The sequence below is a fragment of the Corvus moneduloides genome, chromosome 2 (genome assembly GCF_009650955.1).
Source record: "Corvus moneduloides isolate bCorMon1 chromosome 2, bCorMon1.pri, whole genome shotgun sequence".
NCBI lineage: Eukaryota > Metazoa > Chordata > Aves > Passeriformes > Corvidae > Corvus > Corvus moneduloides.
In genome coordinates, this window is record NC_045477.1 from 29,327,400 (window position 1) to 29,346,330 (window position 18,931).

The 18,931-nt window shown below is 43.2% G+C and overlaps 1 protein-coding gene across 1 annotated transcript in view; it reads right to left on the bottom strand.

The window, feature by feature from the left end:
• Positions 1 to 12,080: 12,080 nt before the first annotated feature.
• Positions 12,081 to 18,931, bottom strand: part of CLCN1 (chloride voltage-gated channel 1) — a 36,708-nt gene continuing 29,857 nt past the window's right edge. The window contains exons 19-23 of the mRNA XM_032098831.1: positions 17,883 to 17,965; positions 17,089 to 17,127; positions 16,351 to 16,455; positions 13,761 to 13,847; positions 12,081 to 13,257 (exon numbers count right to left, since the gene is read on the bottom strand). Of these exons, the coding sequence (XP_031954722.1) occupies positions 12,862 to 13,257; positions 13,761 to 13,847; positions 16,351 to 16,455; positions 17,089 to 17,127; positions 17,883 to 17,965 (710 nt within the window). The 3' untranslated portion in view covers positions 12,081 to 12,861. The remainder of the gene's footprint in view (positions 13,258 to 13,760; positions 13,848 to 16,350; positions 16,456 to 17,088; positions 17,128 to 17,882; positions 17,966 to 18,931) is intronic.

Below are 18,931 nucleotides of genomic sequence, written 5' to 3' on the forward strand. Positions count from 1 at the left end.
TTGGTGTAGGTAAGCGAGAAAAGTTTTTGAGACCCATCTTTTTTTATGCATTTCCTTGGTCTTGCTTACATCTCTCTAAGGAGGTGGCTCTTCTCCTGAATGATGACATTTCAATATCCCTTCAGAGATGTTTGCACGTTCAGGTACTAACCTCCCCTGGGCAGCAGGACTTGATAAAAATGATCTCCTATAGTTCTTGCAGGGCCAGTAGTGGCTCATTGTCCTGGATTGGCTTGGGTCTAGCCATGGAGCAGGGCCTGGGAAATCACACTAGCCAGAAAAGGGAGATGAGGCAAGTGCCAAGAGCACCTCAGCAGATGAGTAAATGAGTAAGTTTAAAGCTATTTCTTTTCAAAGAGGTCTTCAGGGAAACAAAAATGGTTGGGGTGTGTACCTTTGTGGAAGATTTGGGTGACTTGTTTCTTTCTCCAAACCATTTTGTTCCCATGTGCCTCTCCAGGACCAATCTGGATGTTTACAGTAACTTTCAGAGTAGCTTCTAATGATCCCTCTGTGTTGTTTACAGGACTGGGACAAGTAGGTCAACTTGTCCAGGGCTTCTTTTTCTTTAATATGGACGTATGGTACATTTACTAAGATGTCTGATTGATATCTAAAAGATATTCCTTATCTCCATGGAAGGCAGTGACAGGGGGTTATCTACATAGATAAAAGTGTGAAAAAATTGACCTTATAGAAAATTCTATGGAGTCCAATAGGAAGAGAAAACCTATCTGTAGATTCTTCTAGCTTCTGTGGAACTGGGATAGAGAATTATACCCTGCTGTATAGTTCCATGACCTGCTGTCTAGAAACCTGTAGATAGCCTCATTCTCTGTGAATACAGACTGGTTTGAACACTCTCTGTAATAACTTTCCAGCTTACTAAATTCTGTAATTTTTTTTTTCATAAATGTCTTAACTTTCTGTGAATAATAAAATCTCAGCCTTTTCCTGAAAGAAAGAAAAAGGCTGTTTTCCATACCTCTCCACAATCCAAAAGAGCTATTTGCTAGGAGTTTGACCAGAGAGAGCAGGTCTTCCTGTCCACACTTGCTGAGTGAGCAGCCTGAGCTGAACTGGAGAGGCAGTTTGAATCTCTTTGAAAGTGGACAATTGTTTGTATAATCTGGCCTTTTCTTATGTAACAGGCCTGCTGCATGTGTGTATCCAATATCAGAGAGAGAGACTTGGAACCTACTGTACGTTTCCCAGAAAAGCTGTTATTATATAGATACACCTATTCAAGCGTATGGGAGGCACAGGTGCTCTGTGAGCGAAATTTGGCCTGCAGTCCCTTTATCCTGGTGAGGAGGGATGAGTTGGACAGAGTCCAGCCAAATAGTCAGAGCCCAAATTGTGTTTGTGAGGCTGTAAAAAAGAAGGAGGGGTAAGCTCAGTATCCCTGATCTGCATTTACTAAGAAACTGAGCTCTGCTGTTTGTTTCCACAAACCCTGTATAAAACAAAGCTTTACTACAGAAAATTTTGGATATTCTTGAAGTAATGGAGGTAGAAGATTCCCATCTTTACCCCAAACCTTTGTCTTCGGTAGGAACTTGTCAGAATTATTGTGCTAAACATCAAAGAAGGCTTATACAGAAGTGACCCTGATTTAAAATCTTCCACTGCAAGAAAATTCTCTCTTGTTCCTTTTCCCATGATTGCTCATACCTGATTAGTTATACTATTTCATAAGTTTTTCTTTTATATAAATCTGATGCTTTCTTTACAAGCCTTCTGAGTTCTCTCCAATTCCATTACCTCAGGCTCTGGGACAGAAAAGTTAATCTGCTTCTTTCAGTTTCTGTGCCTCTAAATCATCATCTTCTTCTGGAAAGCTGCTGACAAGTCATCCACTTGCTTTCCCCCTTTAAAAAACTGTAAGATCACCTTTCAGGACAGGCTTGCAGCAGAGAACAGAGTTTAGCCATGCTTCTAAGCTGATCCAGTGGTGAGCTGCTTTGAAGGAGGAGGAGCTCTGCTCTGACCATGCTCACCTTCCACAACCCTTGTGCAGGTGCTGATGCTCAGCTGACCCACACCAAGCCGGGGACTTTACCCTGCTATAAAAGTGAAGAGGGAAGAGTTGTGAGCAGAGGGAGAGAGAGTGCTGTTCTCAGCAGCTGGCCTTCCTTTATATCAGGTTAGAGAAACTGGGAAAGTGCACTTTGAAATAGCATCTTCATGATGAGTCTAAGCTGCTCAGAGGAGCTGTCCTGCCTGCCTTCTTCCACCACCACCAGCTCTGTACTTCTACTGCCTAAAAAGCACCAGCACTAACACTCATTTGGCTGCTCAGGAACTGGCCCCACTGAAAACTAACCCAGTCCCCTACCTAAATAAAACTTTCAGAGGGATGAGCTCTTCATATTGCTTCACTTGGTGAGGCAGGCATCTCTGAGGGCTGGTGAAACATGTAGATGGTCCTGTGGAAGACTGGTTGGAGATGCAACTTGAATTGGCTTAAGCTGGTTTTGATATGTCTGTCTGAAAAGAGTAAGTCCTGCTGGGGTACCAGGAAGGACGTGTTCCCCATTTTCTTCCTTAGTGTTTTCCTTGGAATTTCTAGTATGCTCTTATCCAATTTGGTCTTTGTTATTTGTGCCCTGTTGTTTCCCTCACTGCTGCCTTCCACAGGCCTCTTTGAGGTAAACCCTGGAAATTGGGCAGGAAGACATGAGTAACTTGATATATGCATGAAATTAATAAAATTAGCATGCACAAATCGTGTATGCACTCAGTGATTACACTCTGTGGCAGCTAAAGATACTGATAAGTCTTATCCTGTAACTGCAAGAGGGGAGACTTTTTCAAGAGTGAAGCATAGCTGTTGGAAGTGATGTTTATCCCTATTTTCAGGCCAGCTCCAGTCTAGTGTGAGACCCAGAAGAGTACTTCACACCTAGGCAGAGTCTGTGCATGCTGTACTGTGTACAGCAACAGTGAGAAATGTTAATTGCAGCCTCGGAGAAGAGAACTGGAGAACAAAACTGATCTCTTTGTTTGACGGAGGTGGGAGGGATGGTGGTGAGGCAAGGTAGTGTGCAACAGTACGGGCTTGTGGACAACTGTGTGTGCCAGAGAGGGAAAGACGTGGTGAGAAAGGCTTGGGAAAAGGTCAAGAAAAGCTTCATGCCTTTTGTTTACACAACACAGGTGAGAAGCTTCATGGCAGACTCCCAGCAGATTGAGGTACAGAATTGCTAAACAAGCTGTAGATCCAGGATTGTTGCAGCTTATGGTACTCCTTAGTCCAAGCCACGCTTTTTTTGGGTTTTTTTAAAGACAGTGATAGGAAAGAGACCTCCCTGAATTTGGGTACCTGCTAGCTTCTTTTTCATTGTGAAAAAACAGTTCACAGTGTGCTTAGTTCTTCAGGGAAATCATATGAGAAATACACCAAATAAGAACTTACTCCGTGCCCAAATGAAGTTAATGTGAGTTCTGATCTCACTGGAAACCCAAAGTACCTAAATTCAGCTTAGTTTGCCTTAACTGTTATATTGATAATTGCCTAGAAGAAGAAGGAAACTCAGATAATCTGCCTCTAAATGCTATAAAAAGCAGAGCAACATTGGCAAAGTCTAAGCTCTTCCTTCTAATTTCTCCCAGGTGGATTTTCCAGTGTTCCTTGTGCAGACAACTCTGGCATATCTTTTTAACTAAATGTTTGACTTTTTCTAAAAGAAAAACAAGAAAAGAAAGGAAAGAAAAAATAATTAAGTCCAATACAGAGATTATCAGCATTTTACAACTAGGAAAATGTAAATAAGTAATACTTTCATCTTTGATTTTCCTCCCCTGTATCAATCTGACAGGGAAAGATTTCTATGCCATGGCTCAGGGAAAGGAAAAATAAACAGGGAAAATGTGAGTAAAATAGTGCCTATTAGAACTAAATGTATGTGTAGGACAGCCTACAGTCATTAAAGCACAGTCCCAAATATGATTGCAAGCTGTAAAGTCAATGTCAGGTGCCTCTTTTGTACCACAGGTTTTTCCCAGGCTAAGTCGTAGTGAGCCTGTGCAGAAGCAGAACAGCTGGACTTCTGTGCCAGATCAGTGTCTCTCTCTGTCTCAGAATATGTCATGGAGCCTGGGGACACTGTCCTCTCTCAGCAGCACAGCCAGCTCCATGAATTGACTGGGGTAAGGCATGAAGGTTGTTTTGTTAACAAATGGCCGTGGAAGATCTGCACTTGGAACATCAGGGTCTATTTACACTTGCACTGACATTTTTTCCCAGCATAGGCAGATCAAAGTGTTACTTTTTCCTTGGAAATGAAAAGCTCTATGATTGTCAGTGTTGGTCTGCACAAAAGAAAATAAATATATGATGTATTTTTTCAGTGCAGGTACAAATTGTTGGAAGAGGAAAAATTTAGTCAGTCTGTGATCCTGAGAAAGTGTGTGTTTACTAAAACTGTAAAGACCTGTTCAAGAATGTTCTCAGTGCAGATACCACAGAATCACAGAATGTTTGGAAGGGACCTTAAAGATCATCAAATCCAATCCCTCTGCCATGGGCAGGAGTTACCTACTGATATGTAGTAGCTGCTGTCTTCTAGGAAGAGAGGGGTTGCAGTATTCTGTGGAAAGAATGCTCCTGCTAGGATCTTCCTCATCTCCTTCAGCTGGGGACGTTTTAAATGCTCTCTGAAACCTAGTCTTGTTTTTGCTTTCCCATGAGGGATCAAATGTCCATGCTTGCAAGACAAAAACATCTAAAAAGGCTTTTGTCCATTATGGAAACAAGATTGTGCATCAAGATTTGCTTCCAATAAGATAAAGGCATGTAGTCCAGATTCATTGGCCTTCTGGATTCATTTTCATTGGGCATGGAAATCTAGTTGTGATTGGATTGGAGGCCACAAGGTTAAGAACCCTCTTCCAGAGCTCTGCCACGTTCCCATGAGGCAGGTGTAGGTGGACTTCCCTTCTCTTCAGACACTGCATGCTTGAGCAATGTAGCAAGCCAGAAGCTCTTTTGCAGGTATATATTCTTGTTTGGCTTTAATTTTTCTTCTCTGATTTGTGGATATTGTGCATGATTGGAGGTCTTTGGGAATCCCTACACTATAAAATTGGGACTTCATGGTACTTTTACAGGGAACAGGATTTCTCTTGTTTCAGCTCTTTTCAGGTGTGGGTGGGTACAGGCAGAGGATTTGGGAGGTACAAGGGTGGTGGATGGGAGTCTCAGGGGTGGCATGTGGAATGGATTCCTGAAGCATGTGTAAAAATAACTAAAGGCTTGGCTCTTCAGACGTTGTATTCTCAGTATCTGAAACTACTTTAGCGTAAGCGTATGGGACAATGGAGGTTGCTGCAAAGCAATTTTCAAGGACTTCCCCCAAGCCTGTACGTGTTTTCTGTAGTGGGGAGGCTGCATGGTGATTATATGTATTCTTTCAAGCTAGTGTTTGCAGGGGTGCATTGATGTTTGGGGAGAAGGTACTGAATGGAAGTAAAACAAAAAGGGAAAGGGACCCACTACTGAAAGCTTTCATCCTTACATTGTCCCACACTAGCCCTTAATAACTAAAATGAGTCTGATTTGCCTTTGGTCTTCCAGCTCCAAAACATGTTTGCCTGAAAATTTTTGTTGGATATACTTCGCATGTTTTGATAATGTGACTTACGAGATAACACTTCTACAAAGATATATATAAATACATACACGTGCAACCACCTACATCCACGTGCACACATTACATATAGACTTAGAGAACTATATGGCACTACACACCTCCATGCCTGTATGTGGCAGCAACCACAGTAAAGGAGGGGAGGTAGCTCAAAATAGCATGTACAGTCCTTTATGGAGTTGTTATTAAACAGAATGTGGTCTTGCCCTCCTGGCTGGTGGAAGTGTTTTATTTCTGTGGGACTGGTTCCAGGGGAGCTGCGTCTGAGGTAGGAGGATCCTAGGAAGAGGGGGTGGGTTTCAAGGAGATAGTCTGATGGAGCACATCGAAAAGGATCCACGGTGGCTTGGAGAGGCACCCCAGAGTAGGAAATATCTGATTTCCCATTAAGAAGATGAGAACATCACATGCTTGACTTTACAAGGCTAAAATCTGAAGTGTGTCTGTGACTACTAGGACATGAATCCCAGGCCAGATTTGAGGATAGAAAGCATCACATCAACAGAATCCTCTAGTTTAGGACAGAGTGAGTTTCCCTGTTCTACGGAATAAGCATTTTCCAGGTGATACATACAAGTTTTGTCCCAATACTGGTGAGATGCAAACACATCTGGCGCAGAGTTGGACAGAAATTCCACAAAAGCCCTTTAGGACAGTACACAGAAAGGCATCTGATGCTTAGGTTGTAAAAGGCACTGACATTGGGTAGCACGACTCTGGGTTCACATTTCAGTTTTAAATGCTTCTCAGCCTGCTGTCCTCGTAGCAGAGTGGGGAATTGGTCCACCGAGAGGGAAAGAAACATCTCTGCACTTCCAACATTGTTGTGTCATCTGCGTCTGATGTAGGACATTAGGCAGATCCAGTAGCTGTTTGTTTGCCATATAATTCTTAAATTCTAGCCATAAAAGGTGTTATTTCCTTGTCAAGATACTTTTGCTTTTCAAGCTCTGGTTTTTCCAGGAGCTAAGCAGTGTCTCTTGCCCTGCTTAAGGCATAACATATTTTACAAACAGAGCTATTTGACTGATCTTTGCTTTCTGTGTTCTATTTGAAGTTAATTTGCTTCTTTCCAGTTTAGCTGCTTTTCCTACTGAGTAGATTGCCACCCACCACTTGGTATGTATGTCTGCATAACTATGTTCATATAATTAATTGTGACTTGCGTAAGACACACTTACTTAACTCCTTCAGGTTTTTGGTTGGCTGTTTTTTGAGGTTTCTTTTAATTTTATTTTTGTCAATCCTTGTAAGTCCCCCCTTTACTCTCTCCTTGGTTTGTTTGTGGTTTGTTTTGGTTTGGTTTTGGGGTTTTTTGATTGTTTCCTGGTATTTTGTTCAGCTTTTTTGTTGGGTTTTTTTGTTTTGTTTTGTTTGCTTGTTTGGTTTTTGTTCGGGTTTTTTGGTTGTGGTGTTGTTGTTGTAGATTTTTTTCTAAATGGCCTCTAAACTGTCACTACTTTCTTTTTGAAATGTAGTGTGTCAAATGAAATCAGTTATTCTGCGTATATTTAAGACTTGAGTCCCTGGGGGAATGAAATGTCTCTGGGCCTGGAAGCCATACTGATGCCTTTTCTTGGTCTTAAAATCAAGAGTCAGACACGGTTAGAAGGAGAAAAGGGGTTTTACCTTGGTATTTATTTTAAGGATCCTTAGGTGCACACATCTAGGTCGAATGCACCTCAATGCACACCACAATGCACCCCCCTCAAAAGATTGGGTATAACATTTTAGGTCTTACTAATTAGCATATCTATCAAAGATTCCCCAATGAGAGGCTTGAATGAGCCTCCCTCCCCAAGGAGCCTTCCCCTGGATGGTTCTATCTTAGTTTACAAATTGTTCTGGAGGGGACCTTGGGGTTTGGGGCACACTGATCCCTAGCTATGAAGCTTCTAAAATGTTTAGTCTCCTAGCTGAACAAACAAGGCCAAGAATGTAGGCAAAAAGCACTAAGAATACAGAAGTTGTAAAAAGGTATAGCAGGGGTATAAAAGAAAAGGCAAAAATCATCATGGCATCAATACCTCTGCATAGGAAAAATGTCTTTTTTTCTTAATTTCACATTATGCTGCAAAGGTGGTGTCCAGCTGCTGAGTGCTTCTCCTAAAAGAACTCTTTTGTCATCATACTAGGCTAGACTTACCCCTCAGTTAAATTCATCTCCACTGGATTTAGCTGCTTAGCCCCAGCATGAACCTCATTCTATGGTATCTGCCTGAGGCTCTGATCTCCACTTTCTGCTTATTTCTCTGTTTAGACTAGATGGCAAACCTGCCATATGTTTCTCTCATGTTACTGTTCTACAATTTCTCATATGTTACTTCTAAGTGATTAATGAAAACAGTAACTAAAAAGGGCATAAGAGCATTCTTGCTGCACACCTCACTGGATCTGCACTTTGCCGGCTGCAAGGGTATTTTCTACACAGTTCCTCAGACAGCTCCTATCTTCTGTGCCAGAGAAATTGCAAATTTGAGTTAAGCATAAGATTCTGTGACATGTTTGGTCATAATCCAGCCATTTCAGTTCCCATTTCTTTTCACAGCCCATTTGCTTAAGTGCACTACAGAAAGGGAGAGAAAAGCAGATTTTTTTTTTTTTTTAAATGTATTTCTCATGAACCTTCCATTACTGTCTTTTGCATTTGTTTCTGTGTGGAAAAACTGAAAAGCTTCTAACTTTATGTGACTTTATGTGACTTTAATTATGAATATATCTTAGTATGGCTTCTAGCTTTACCTTCTGTTCTTCACACTGAGTAGCCATTCAGTAAATAGTCAGATACTAGCAGTGCTTCGATTGTTGTTCATATAAAGTAGGCAATTCACATTTTCATTTCTCTACATTCTGTTTCCGTTATGAATTTGCTACTGGACTTTCCTCAGCTGGACATTGTCCTCCATATCAGGTGCAATTCTTCAAGTTGTCTAGATACGTTTCAGTAACTGGTTTTACTACAGAGCACAAGATATTTGCACTAGCAGCACACTACAAAAAGCTGGGATGGGAGCAGATGCTCATTTGAAATACTGCTGCTTGAACTAGTAATAGGTTTGGGTGAGATTGCCTCATTTAGCCATCACACTAATCCCAGCAGTGTCCACAGCAGTGTCTTTAGTTGTTTGTCTTACCATGAGGCTGCACTGGGACTTGGTGACGTCCAGCAAGCTGTGGGAAGGGGAGATGTGGCTCAAGACACAGGAAACTGAGTTGGAGGGTTTTCTGCTACTGCACAGCCGTGATTTGCCTGAGGTGATGTTTGTGTGTGTGAGTGCACGTGCACAGGGTTGTCTGTCCAGTGGCTCATGGTCAGGACCAGTTTAAGCTTGTCTCCCACAAACTGAGCATTAAAAAGTTTTGCATCACATGTCTGAAGACCCTAACCCTAATGCTCAGGCATGGCTTTTATGTGCAAATTTTAATTATTGGTCTCTAGTGTTGATTAAATTTTTATGCGAGCTGTGCCCAGACACCTGCTTATGTGGCCGTGAATAACTTAGTGCTTGGTGTGACCATATATTTAATGGCGTGTTTTTAATTATACCCTTCCTGGGTTTGGATTAGTTTGGCAAAGAGGGATCTTTACTTGCTTGGCTGGTTATTGCTGGTCTTACACTTCTTTGGCCACAAAACACACACTTCTATATGGTGTTTGCATAACTGGGTAGAAGGGGGATGTTATGTTTATGAACTCTAGCTGTCTCTCTATTTCTGCCTGTACTAACTGGGTTTTGTCCATAGGCTTAGAAAACTAGATTTTTTTTTAGTCTCAAATAATTTGGCAACCAAAAACATTACTTTGTTGAGGCAGATTTTTCTTGTTCAGTAGTCCATCTCCACGTGTTTTCCCCTTTATGCGGCTTATGGCCAAGTCTCTTAGCCTTGTCATCACTACCTAAAGCCCTACTTGTCGTCTCACCAACCTTAAGTCTTCCCTATTTTTTCAATTCTTTATATTGATGCATTTAAAAATAAGATTCTGCTTTCACCCCTAAGTGCCATGTGAAAGGAAGAATTCGATTTTTTGCTAGATGTGAATTTCTATCTGAAAGGGACGGCTTCACGGCTGATACAAATCCTGGGGATATTTTGGGCTGTGAAAAAATGATTTTTCCCTGTAGGTAATCAAGTCTGTGCTGTTTGGATAGGATGGGAGATGCAGGTTTTAGAGTGACAGATCAGTGTGATTTTGTTTGCTGGACAAAGGTTTCAAGTTTAAACTTTGAGGGGGTGTAGTGGGATAGCCTGAGAGGGCACAAACTTTAAGTTCCCTTGACAAAGGTAGGTTTAGTATTATTTTACTGCACATTTTGCACCTATTAATGTACTTGGCATCAGCTCAGTGAAGATTTTATTGAGAAGATGGAAGTGGAAACAATTCAGCCTTTGCAAACCGTCTTTGCAGAGTGTTTTTTTGTCCCATCCTGCTCCCTGTGCATTTTCATGTATGAGTACAGGTGAGAAAATGGTGCAGATGAACACTGCTTCTGTTCCATGGGTGGAGGCAATACCTGGAATGGATCTTGAGTAGTGTCTACAAAGAGCAGCAGTTGCCCCCACCTTTCAGCTGCCCTCCAGAGAGCAGTCCAGCTCCTCACAGTAACCCTGGGAAAGCTAAAGGCAATAGGAATGGAGAGATGCCTGTGTGTGCATGTATGGGCACACATGTGTTTTCTTGTAATCTCAAGTGACGAGCCTCAAGAAGCTTTGCAGGTTAGCCAGTGTTTCACTCCAAGCTCCCCAAGCCTCTCCATGTGCATCATTTTTGTTCCAGCTTCATCTCCCCCAGCTCACAATCTGTCTGTCGTGACTCACACGCTCGCTGGCTTTGATTTAGACTCCCATCTGCTTTCTCAGCCAGTCACTTCCCAGTTCTTCTGTAACACACCGTAGGAGAAGTGTGGGACTGGAGGAGAGTATTCAGGAGAGAGGAGGGGGAGGTGTACTGACTCCAGCCTTAAAGTTTCTCCTTGTCTCATCTGTCTCAGTGGAAGCATGTGGCTAAGCTGTAAAATGCAAGTCTGCACAGTAAGGCTGGGGATGACTTGGAGAAACTCATCCTTCTTTAGTGTGCTTGGACCCTCAGATCAGATTTGGTCTCAGTGTTGTCACTCACTGCATATTTATGCTTTTGTAAAAGGAATGTCCTTTCTCCTCTGCTTATATAAGGGACTACCACAGTTCCCCGAAAAAAAAAAAAAAAAGCAGTTGTTTTGCCTCTTCCCTGCAGGCAGCAGAAGGTGACACAAAGGTAGTGGGGAGGCTGTGCTGATGCCTGGCAGACACAAACGTGCCCCTCTGGTGGAGGCAAGCAGCTGTCGTGTGCAAGAGACTTGCCCTCAGATCAGCACTGTCTCCTCACAAGGACAGGGTGGCTCCCGGAGGACCGACGATCATGAAGGCAGGGAAAGGCTGTCCCCAGTTCGCTTATAAAGGGGGATCATGTGCCAAAAACAGAACAGACCTGGTGGGCTCTGAATTCCAGACAGCAAAAATAAATTTCTCTCTCTTCAAGAGACTAGCGGGGAAGATTTCCTTCTACTATAAGCTTGTCACAGATTCTCCCGCCCATAAGCATCATCAGAGAGGAACTGGTGCAAGGTCAATCCTTGGAATTAAAGCCAGGAGGGAATTTTCCTTTGGTGACTGGGTTAGAGGTAATGATATTTTTGACTTGCTCGTGAGACAGTTTATGGAAAATTACATGTTGAAGTGAAACTGGTCACTCTAAGTTAGATAATGATTTACTAATACCAGGAAAGGGAATGAGAATACCCCCAAGAACGTATTTTCAGAGCCTGGATTTCTTCTCTCTTGCTGTTAAGTGGAAACACATCTAATAGGCTGCTTGGGACTGCATCTAAGTGCCATGAGACACCAAAAATATGGTAGAAAGAGATGTAGACTGTTAGAAGAAGCTGTAGAATACACAGAATTTGGTTTTGCCTGTTTACTGAGAAAACCTCACAAGAGCGGTGAATTAAACAAAGCAGCATCTTATCTTTGGATGCCAAGGTTTTGCATGCATGACACGAACTGACAAGACATCTTTTTGCAAGATGCAGATCTGCTCCAGATTTAGAACTGGAATACAGAGGGATGCTGCAGACAAGGGTTGAGGTCTCTGCTGTTAGTCACAACAGAGACAAGCTGGCAAAAGCGCGAGCTGGAATTCTCAGATCTGAGGTATGCAGAAATATGTGGAAAGTAGGCAGGGTAGAATTACCAGGGAAGAGAGCAGGAGTTTTCAGAAAGAAACCTGTTTTCAAAGTGTAGAAAATGTGTCTTCCCTCTGCTGTATTTCTTGGCAGCCTGCTAATACTCCATAATTATTTTTTTTCTTGAGTTCTTGTATTTTAAGACTATAGCTGTGGAAAATTGTGAACAGTGATTCAGAGAGACAAACACAGTTATTTGAAATATAGGTACATATATGCTATTTTACTCCTCTTCCCCCAGCACTGAGGATGCCCTCACTTAAGATTTTCCCATTCTGCTTAAAAAACCCAGAGATGGTGGGAAAACAAACAAGCTTTTCTCCCTTCCAGTGTTTTCTAAAGTCTTGGCTGAATTCAAGACATGAGACATATACCAAATATTTTCCTGCCATCTGTTTTTAGGGCATGGCTCAGCTACAGGACAGAGGAGAAGCTCCTAACTGCATCCCCATCCAGGAAAATCCCAGAGTAAAAATTGAGAAAGAATAAAAATGTTCTACATGGGAATGTTTTGGGGGGGTGCAAGATAAGGGGCAGTGAAAAGGAGCTGCAGCAACGTGGACAGGGTGGCAGGTAGAAGCAGCAGGATGCTTCTAGGCTGGAGGTCTGGCTGTGTTACACTGCTGTGTGCAGGCCTGGTGTGACTGGAAGGATGGCACCAGTGAGTGAGTGAGAGCTGATCCCCCTCCACTTTCCACATGGCACATTGATCCTGACTGTGTCCAGCAGTGTCCATGTCCTGTTACAGTGCATGCCACAGGCACCTTGCAGTCCACATCTGACACCTGCACACGCCCAAATAGTCCAGCAGCCTAACAGTCTGCACAGAGAGAAAGCAGCAGCAGAAGGGCTCAGTCTGATGTCCCTCCTCCCAGCTGAATCATCCCTCTCTGGGGATTGCAAAGAACATCCAAAAGCTTCTCTTTGAGGAGCGAACACAAGAAGACTGGCTCACTGAAGAGTGTGATGGACTACTACCCTCACACCAGCTATAAGGGAACATCCTCATCCTCATCCTCATCTTCATCCAGGTCAGTGGTGCGTAGGTTTATGTCCTTGAGGATGTCTGAGATGTTTTCAGCGACTGGCCCTGTCAGCTCCATCTCTTCCAACTCAGTATCCGTGGCGTAAGCGGAGCTGGGGACTTCCCCCTCTTCCTGTGAGTGTGAGGGCTGTGGGGAGTGTGAGCAGGGAGGCAGAGGGCTCTCAGTGCCCAGGTTTGCTGCTGGCTGTGCTGCCACCGTGCCGTTGTCCTCGCGGCTCCACGCCTGAGAGCCCTGCCCGGTCTGATTGTTGGTGGAAGTCCGGTTGATGTCACGGAAACTGGCCAGGGGTGGTCGGAGACGAACCCCAGAGCGGGTGGAACCCTCTATTGCCTTCTGGAGCTGGAAAAGGCGTAAAATTTCAGAAAAAAATGAAAGGGAGGCTGGCCCAGCCCTACCCAGGAGAAGTTCGTCTACTCCCCATGTTAAAGGGATCACAAATAGAGTCACAGCTCTACTGCTGGGGCCTCTGGAGATAATCTTTTACGCTGGTGATGTAATGAAAAATTCCATGGTAAATAACAAATTCCACACCAATTTCAGAAGCAGTAATAGTCACTCAGTTAAGAGTGGCTATTAAGCCTCAGTTAAGAGCCCTACACTCATGATAAAGATGAACCTTCTAACATCCCTGTAAACAACACCTGCTGCCTCCTCTGAAATGCAGTCATCCATTCCCCTACAAAGCTTCCAAAGAGCTGACTCAGAATTCAACCCTGGATTGAAAATGTAGCACTTGCAGTTATATATATTCCCAGCTGGAACTTGCAGCACCTGTGAGTTACTGCAGTGATCCACAGGACACTTGCAGTTATTTAAGAGGCTGGCAAAGGATCTGTACTCACCTCTTCCAAAGCCAGCACTCCCCTCAGCTTCCCCATGCTGGTTACGTAGGCATGGCTGAGGCCCAGTAGCGAGAACAATGTGTGCGTCTAGGAGCAAAACCACAAAAGACCATTGCAGGGACTTTGGAAAATGGTAACACAGTACTTGGTGCTGGAGCTGGGACTTGGGATTAGGAAATGGAAATCAGAAAGACACACAACTGTGCAGTTATGCCAGTGAGAAATTACGTCTTCCCTTCCTTCCCTTTTGTATCTGCCAAATACTATGCTTTGCACCTTCTGCTGTGCAGCTGTAGTTGTGAGTGTGTTGGTGATGGAGAGCACATTCTCAAGGTCATTCTCATCCTGCATCTGGTGGAGGATCCCATACAGCACTCTGTGTTGTGCATTTGGAGACCTATGCAGATCCTATTTCATTTTGGTGCTGGAAACTGAACTACCGTATAGTAATACGTAAAGTCAAAAACCACTTAGGTTATTTATTCCAGTGCTTTCCTTAGCAATAGAGGATTTCTTTTTTCCTGTCCCAGAATATTTTCTGTGAAAACTTAAGCTTGTTGCTGCTTATCCAGTGCAGTGAGAACCCTGAGAACAAGTTATTCCCTTTCTCTTACAAAGTCTCCTTGAAAGGACAGATACCACACTGCTAATCAGTCTTCTTTTCTTCAGCCTAAATATACCCCATTATTTTACTATTATTCACAGATTTGGCTTTCTAAAACTTTCCACATTCTCAGTGCTCATCTCTGGTGTATTTCCAGACTTCAAGTTCTTGAAGCCAAGCTCTAGCTGGACTTTTACCTGTGGCCTTACATGAAATCATTCTGTCACAGCTAGTGTTTGACCTTTTTTTTAGCATCATTTGAGATACTGAACGTCATGTTCAAGTGTAAACTAGGAGAAATCTGATTTCTCATGTGTTGGGGAAGATGAAACAGGAAAACCTTGGAAATATGATTGCCTGACAAAAGATTTTGGGAATATGAAAACTACAGGCAACATTGAAATGAAAGCCACTTTTGAAATACCAGGTCTTAGTTACTGAACAACTAGAAAACAATGGTATGGCCACTGAAGATAATCCCCTCTTGATGGAACAATACCCTCTGCTTGCAGGCAGGTCCAAGGGTCAGAGCAGACCCTACTAGCTCAGCAGAAGGGGTCCAAAGAGTAGTTTTTAGAAGTTAAGATGTAACACTCTATGGTAATATAAGAACTCTTATAGGCTGTATGTAAATGCTATAGGATTTGTATCTTGTACTAGATTGGTTAGTGACAATTAGAATATTCAGTACAGAAGATGATTTATTGTATTGTAACCAGGACTTCAGACACTTCTATTCATTCTCACTTCCATTCTCTCTTCTATTCATTCTCTATTCCTCTCTTCCACTTCTACTCTTACTTCCGCTCTTGCTCTTACACCCTCTCTCTTTCTCTCACCTGCTTACTCTCTTGGGCCTGCTCAGAGCTGAGTCAGGCAGCTCTGAGCAGTGCCCCAATACCCACGCCCTTTACAATAAACCAACTGTGTCCCAAGACCTGCCTATAGAGATCTCCGTCTCCGTCCACCCGTCCGACTCACGCGTAACCTACATCATGAACAAGACATTTTACTCTAGTGTAAAAGAAAACCAGACTGGTTAAATATGGTTTGGTCACCATAAACTGTGATATTCTTGCCATTGGCAGTAGTCTCACATTTAGCTCTAACTGTTCATAGTTCAGATAGTTTGATTATTTATTCCTGGGGTTTTTGCGCATCCAAGTTAAGTTGATTTGTCTGTTATTTTAGAGTTTCTCACTTACTCTTTTGTATGACAAGTACAAAACTTTCCCCATGAGCAGCCTTCAGGTATGATTTCTTGTAGGCCTATATTCTCAAAGATAAATGCTAGTGGTTTTCAGATTACTTCAGCCACCCCTTTAGAAAACTCATCTGAACTATATGCTAACCTGTTCTCATTTTGCTCAAGGCTGATATCTTAACAGTAATTAATTATTTTAATGTAAGGCCTGTGCTGACCATTCACATTAAATGAGTATTGATAAAAGCATGCACTGTGCACTTTTGCTTCAGGAGACTGCTTTCCCTTTCCAGTGAGTGAAAGCCCAGTCCTATCTTCCTCCTGATATACGATTGCTTTAATTCCCAGTCATCCTGTGCCGACTCTAGATGTTGTATGATCCAGCTTCCTCTTTCCTTGTGCTTCACTTCAATGAAGAGCCTATGCTACAGGCAGATTCTACACCCTGACAGAACACCCTGAGAAATCCAGGAGTGCTCATTCCAGTGCTGCACACTGACAGGGCAGAGTGTAAATCTCAGTGTAATGCCCCAGCAGCAAGGCACACAGTGCTACTTTTAATGCAGCAGATTTTTTTGTCTCAGAGTTCTTATCACAAAGCCTTTCATTTTGCAGGAGATTGGAGGTACACACAGAAGATTACAGGAACAAGCTCACTTCTGTAGCTGGATGGTGATAGTAGTTGTAGGTGGAGACAAGGGGAAGAAATAAGTCATAGACTGAACTTGGAATGATAGAGTGGAGAAAAATGATGTATACCTCAGGGAGACATCTGCACTCACCTTGTGAAGGGAAGTTCTCTCCACCAGTTGGAAAGGGGAGGGATCTACGCGGCAGCTGTCAAAGCACACGTTCTTGTTCAGCTCCTCCTGTTCCCAAGCATCTATCTGACACAGGAAAGAAGAGGAATCACTCTTACAGCTACCTGCAGGGTTGCTATCTTGTGTACCCAAACTAGTCCCCTCCTCCTGTTAATGCTTCTTCCTTCCTGTGTACATCATTCATCTCATCCATTATGTCTCACCCCTCGGGTTTCCCATCCCTTTCTTGCCAGATTTCCAGTCCCTGTGGAAACAGGGCAATTCAGAGATTTTCTGAGAAGGTGGGGTTTTGCTTCTTCTTAAGGAGGGAGTGAACATCTTTAGCTTTCCTTTCTGAGTGCATCTTCCCCTTGTTGTTGCAAGATAGTTGATCCTTTGTGTAAGAAATGAAGAAACAACATGGGCCCAGAGAAAGATTAAGATGAGGGGGCACCTGTGGAGGTCTCTAGTCCAAAACCCTGCTGCAGCAGGGCTGACTTCAAAGCTAGATCAGATTAGTCAGAGTCTTATCAGCACATCTAGCCAAACAATCTCTTCTCTTATGGGTGAGACTTGCCCACTGTGCCACTCCAAGAAGAAAATGGATTTGGCTATGGCTTTACGTGGCAATCACTGAGGTTCCTGAAGTATTGCAAGTGATAGGAAATGGGTAAAAGAAGCACTTACTTGACCTGACTCCCTTTTTGCACTTGGTCTTACCTCTTCTGGTGTCATTGTCTCAATGACCTCCACGGGCTCCTGTAAGAGAAAACACTGTTCAGGACAGCCAAATACCCACAGTTTCACAGAATACAGAAGGGGAAAATCTGCACAGCCTCCTCACCCCATGCAGTCCCCTTTTTGTTCCAGATAGTGTATTACCAAGGGCTTAGATTTCCTTTGTACTCATCCATTATACAGTGTACTCTGCCCTTGCTGTGCTTCCCTTGCCAGTGACAATTCACCATGGAGTTCTGGTGGACCAATTCAGGTGCCTAAACATGGCCATCTAATAGTGATTTAGATGCTCTCAGGGTATCCCACATGGGGTCCAACCACTGCCCTGGAGTGGATGGGTCTCCCATAAGCTCTGTCTGTTATCCCCAAACCTTGTGCAGATGTGTCAGATAACCAAGGGCATTTAACATGGCAAGAGCCAAAAGCATTTTTTTCCTTTTTATCCATCTGTCCAAAACTGTTTGCCAAATGCAATAGAACTGCTCTTTATTACATCTTAGCCAAAATATCAGTAATTTTTTTCACTGAGAAAAGATGCCCAAACTCAGTCATGATGGTAGCCTGACAGCTGAGCACAGGTGACTCTTTAGGAAGATGCACACTCCCTTACAGTAATCACACACTTTATCCTTGGAGGGAGTTCCCCACTGATGCTGTCAGAGTTCGTAATTGTGTCCATGCTTTAGCCAAATACTGAATGTCTCAAGTAGTAGTTTCTATTTCCAGTGCATTCCCTTCCTTCTTCAGGGTACTACCAGGCTCTCTGTAGCCCTAACCTGGATGGTGCTCTCTGTCTCATTTGGACGGCTGCAGTGGCACAAGAGGTGCTGGATCAGTTGCCTCAGACTCCTGAAACTGCCTGAAAGATGAGAACAAACACATGGATAAGAAAGAACAAGTGAGAGACAAAAATACAAAGCCCCACACCTATCCCATCCTCTTACTCGAGGCAGGCTGGGAAATACTATGAGGGACACGATAGAACTGAGCCAGTTTGTAAGATGGTGTCTGGGACATTCCAGAATGAATATTCCCATGCAACAAAACATATCAACAAACTGGATGTGACAGGTGCCAAGGGGTGAGGAGTCCATGGGTTCTGCCAGCAGTGGAATGATGGGAATAGAAGAGACCAGAATTATACTCCCAGGCAGGGAGTTAGCAAAGAGGAGGAGTCAGAGCCTGGTGCTGTTGTGAACAAGGTTCTGGAGGAAGTTTGATCAGAAACAATGATAGCTGGGTAGCTGTGAGCCAAACTGAAAAAGAAGGGAAGGTCTCATGAATTCATTCCTGTTTCACTTCCTCTTGTCATTCCTGGGTCACTCAGTTCTAGCTTCACATAAATGTTTCACATACCGTCCTTGTTTTCATATGTGGTTCTTTTCTGCTTTGGTAAGATAGGTGGATGGCTGCCCCACCACCCCACTGCTCTGGAAGCATAAAGTGGACTTTTTTATGCCTTAGAGGTTTACAGTCATACATGAGAGGTGTTAATGGACCAGAATATGCTATATGCTCTGTTACATGTAACCTTTGGGTGCCTAAAAGCACGAGCTAAAGCCCTCATTCTCAAGACTGGGCTACATCTCTGTGCTTACTCACTCTCTGCATATTTCAGGACGCATAAAGGACAAAAACAACCCACCATCCTGCATCAAATATACTTACGAATCAGAAATGAGCTATGAGTACAGTCTTGAAAGCAAAGCTAATACAGGCTGGGGTGTGACACAAAAGAACACAATACATCAGTGTTTGTCCATCACATTAATGCAGCTGAATCAAAGACATGCGTGTCCAAGGGAGGAGCCCTTCAGTTTTGGAG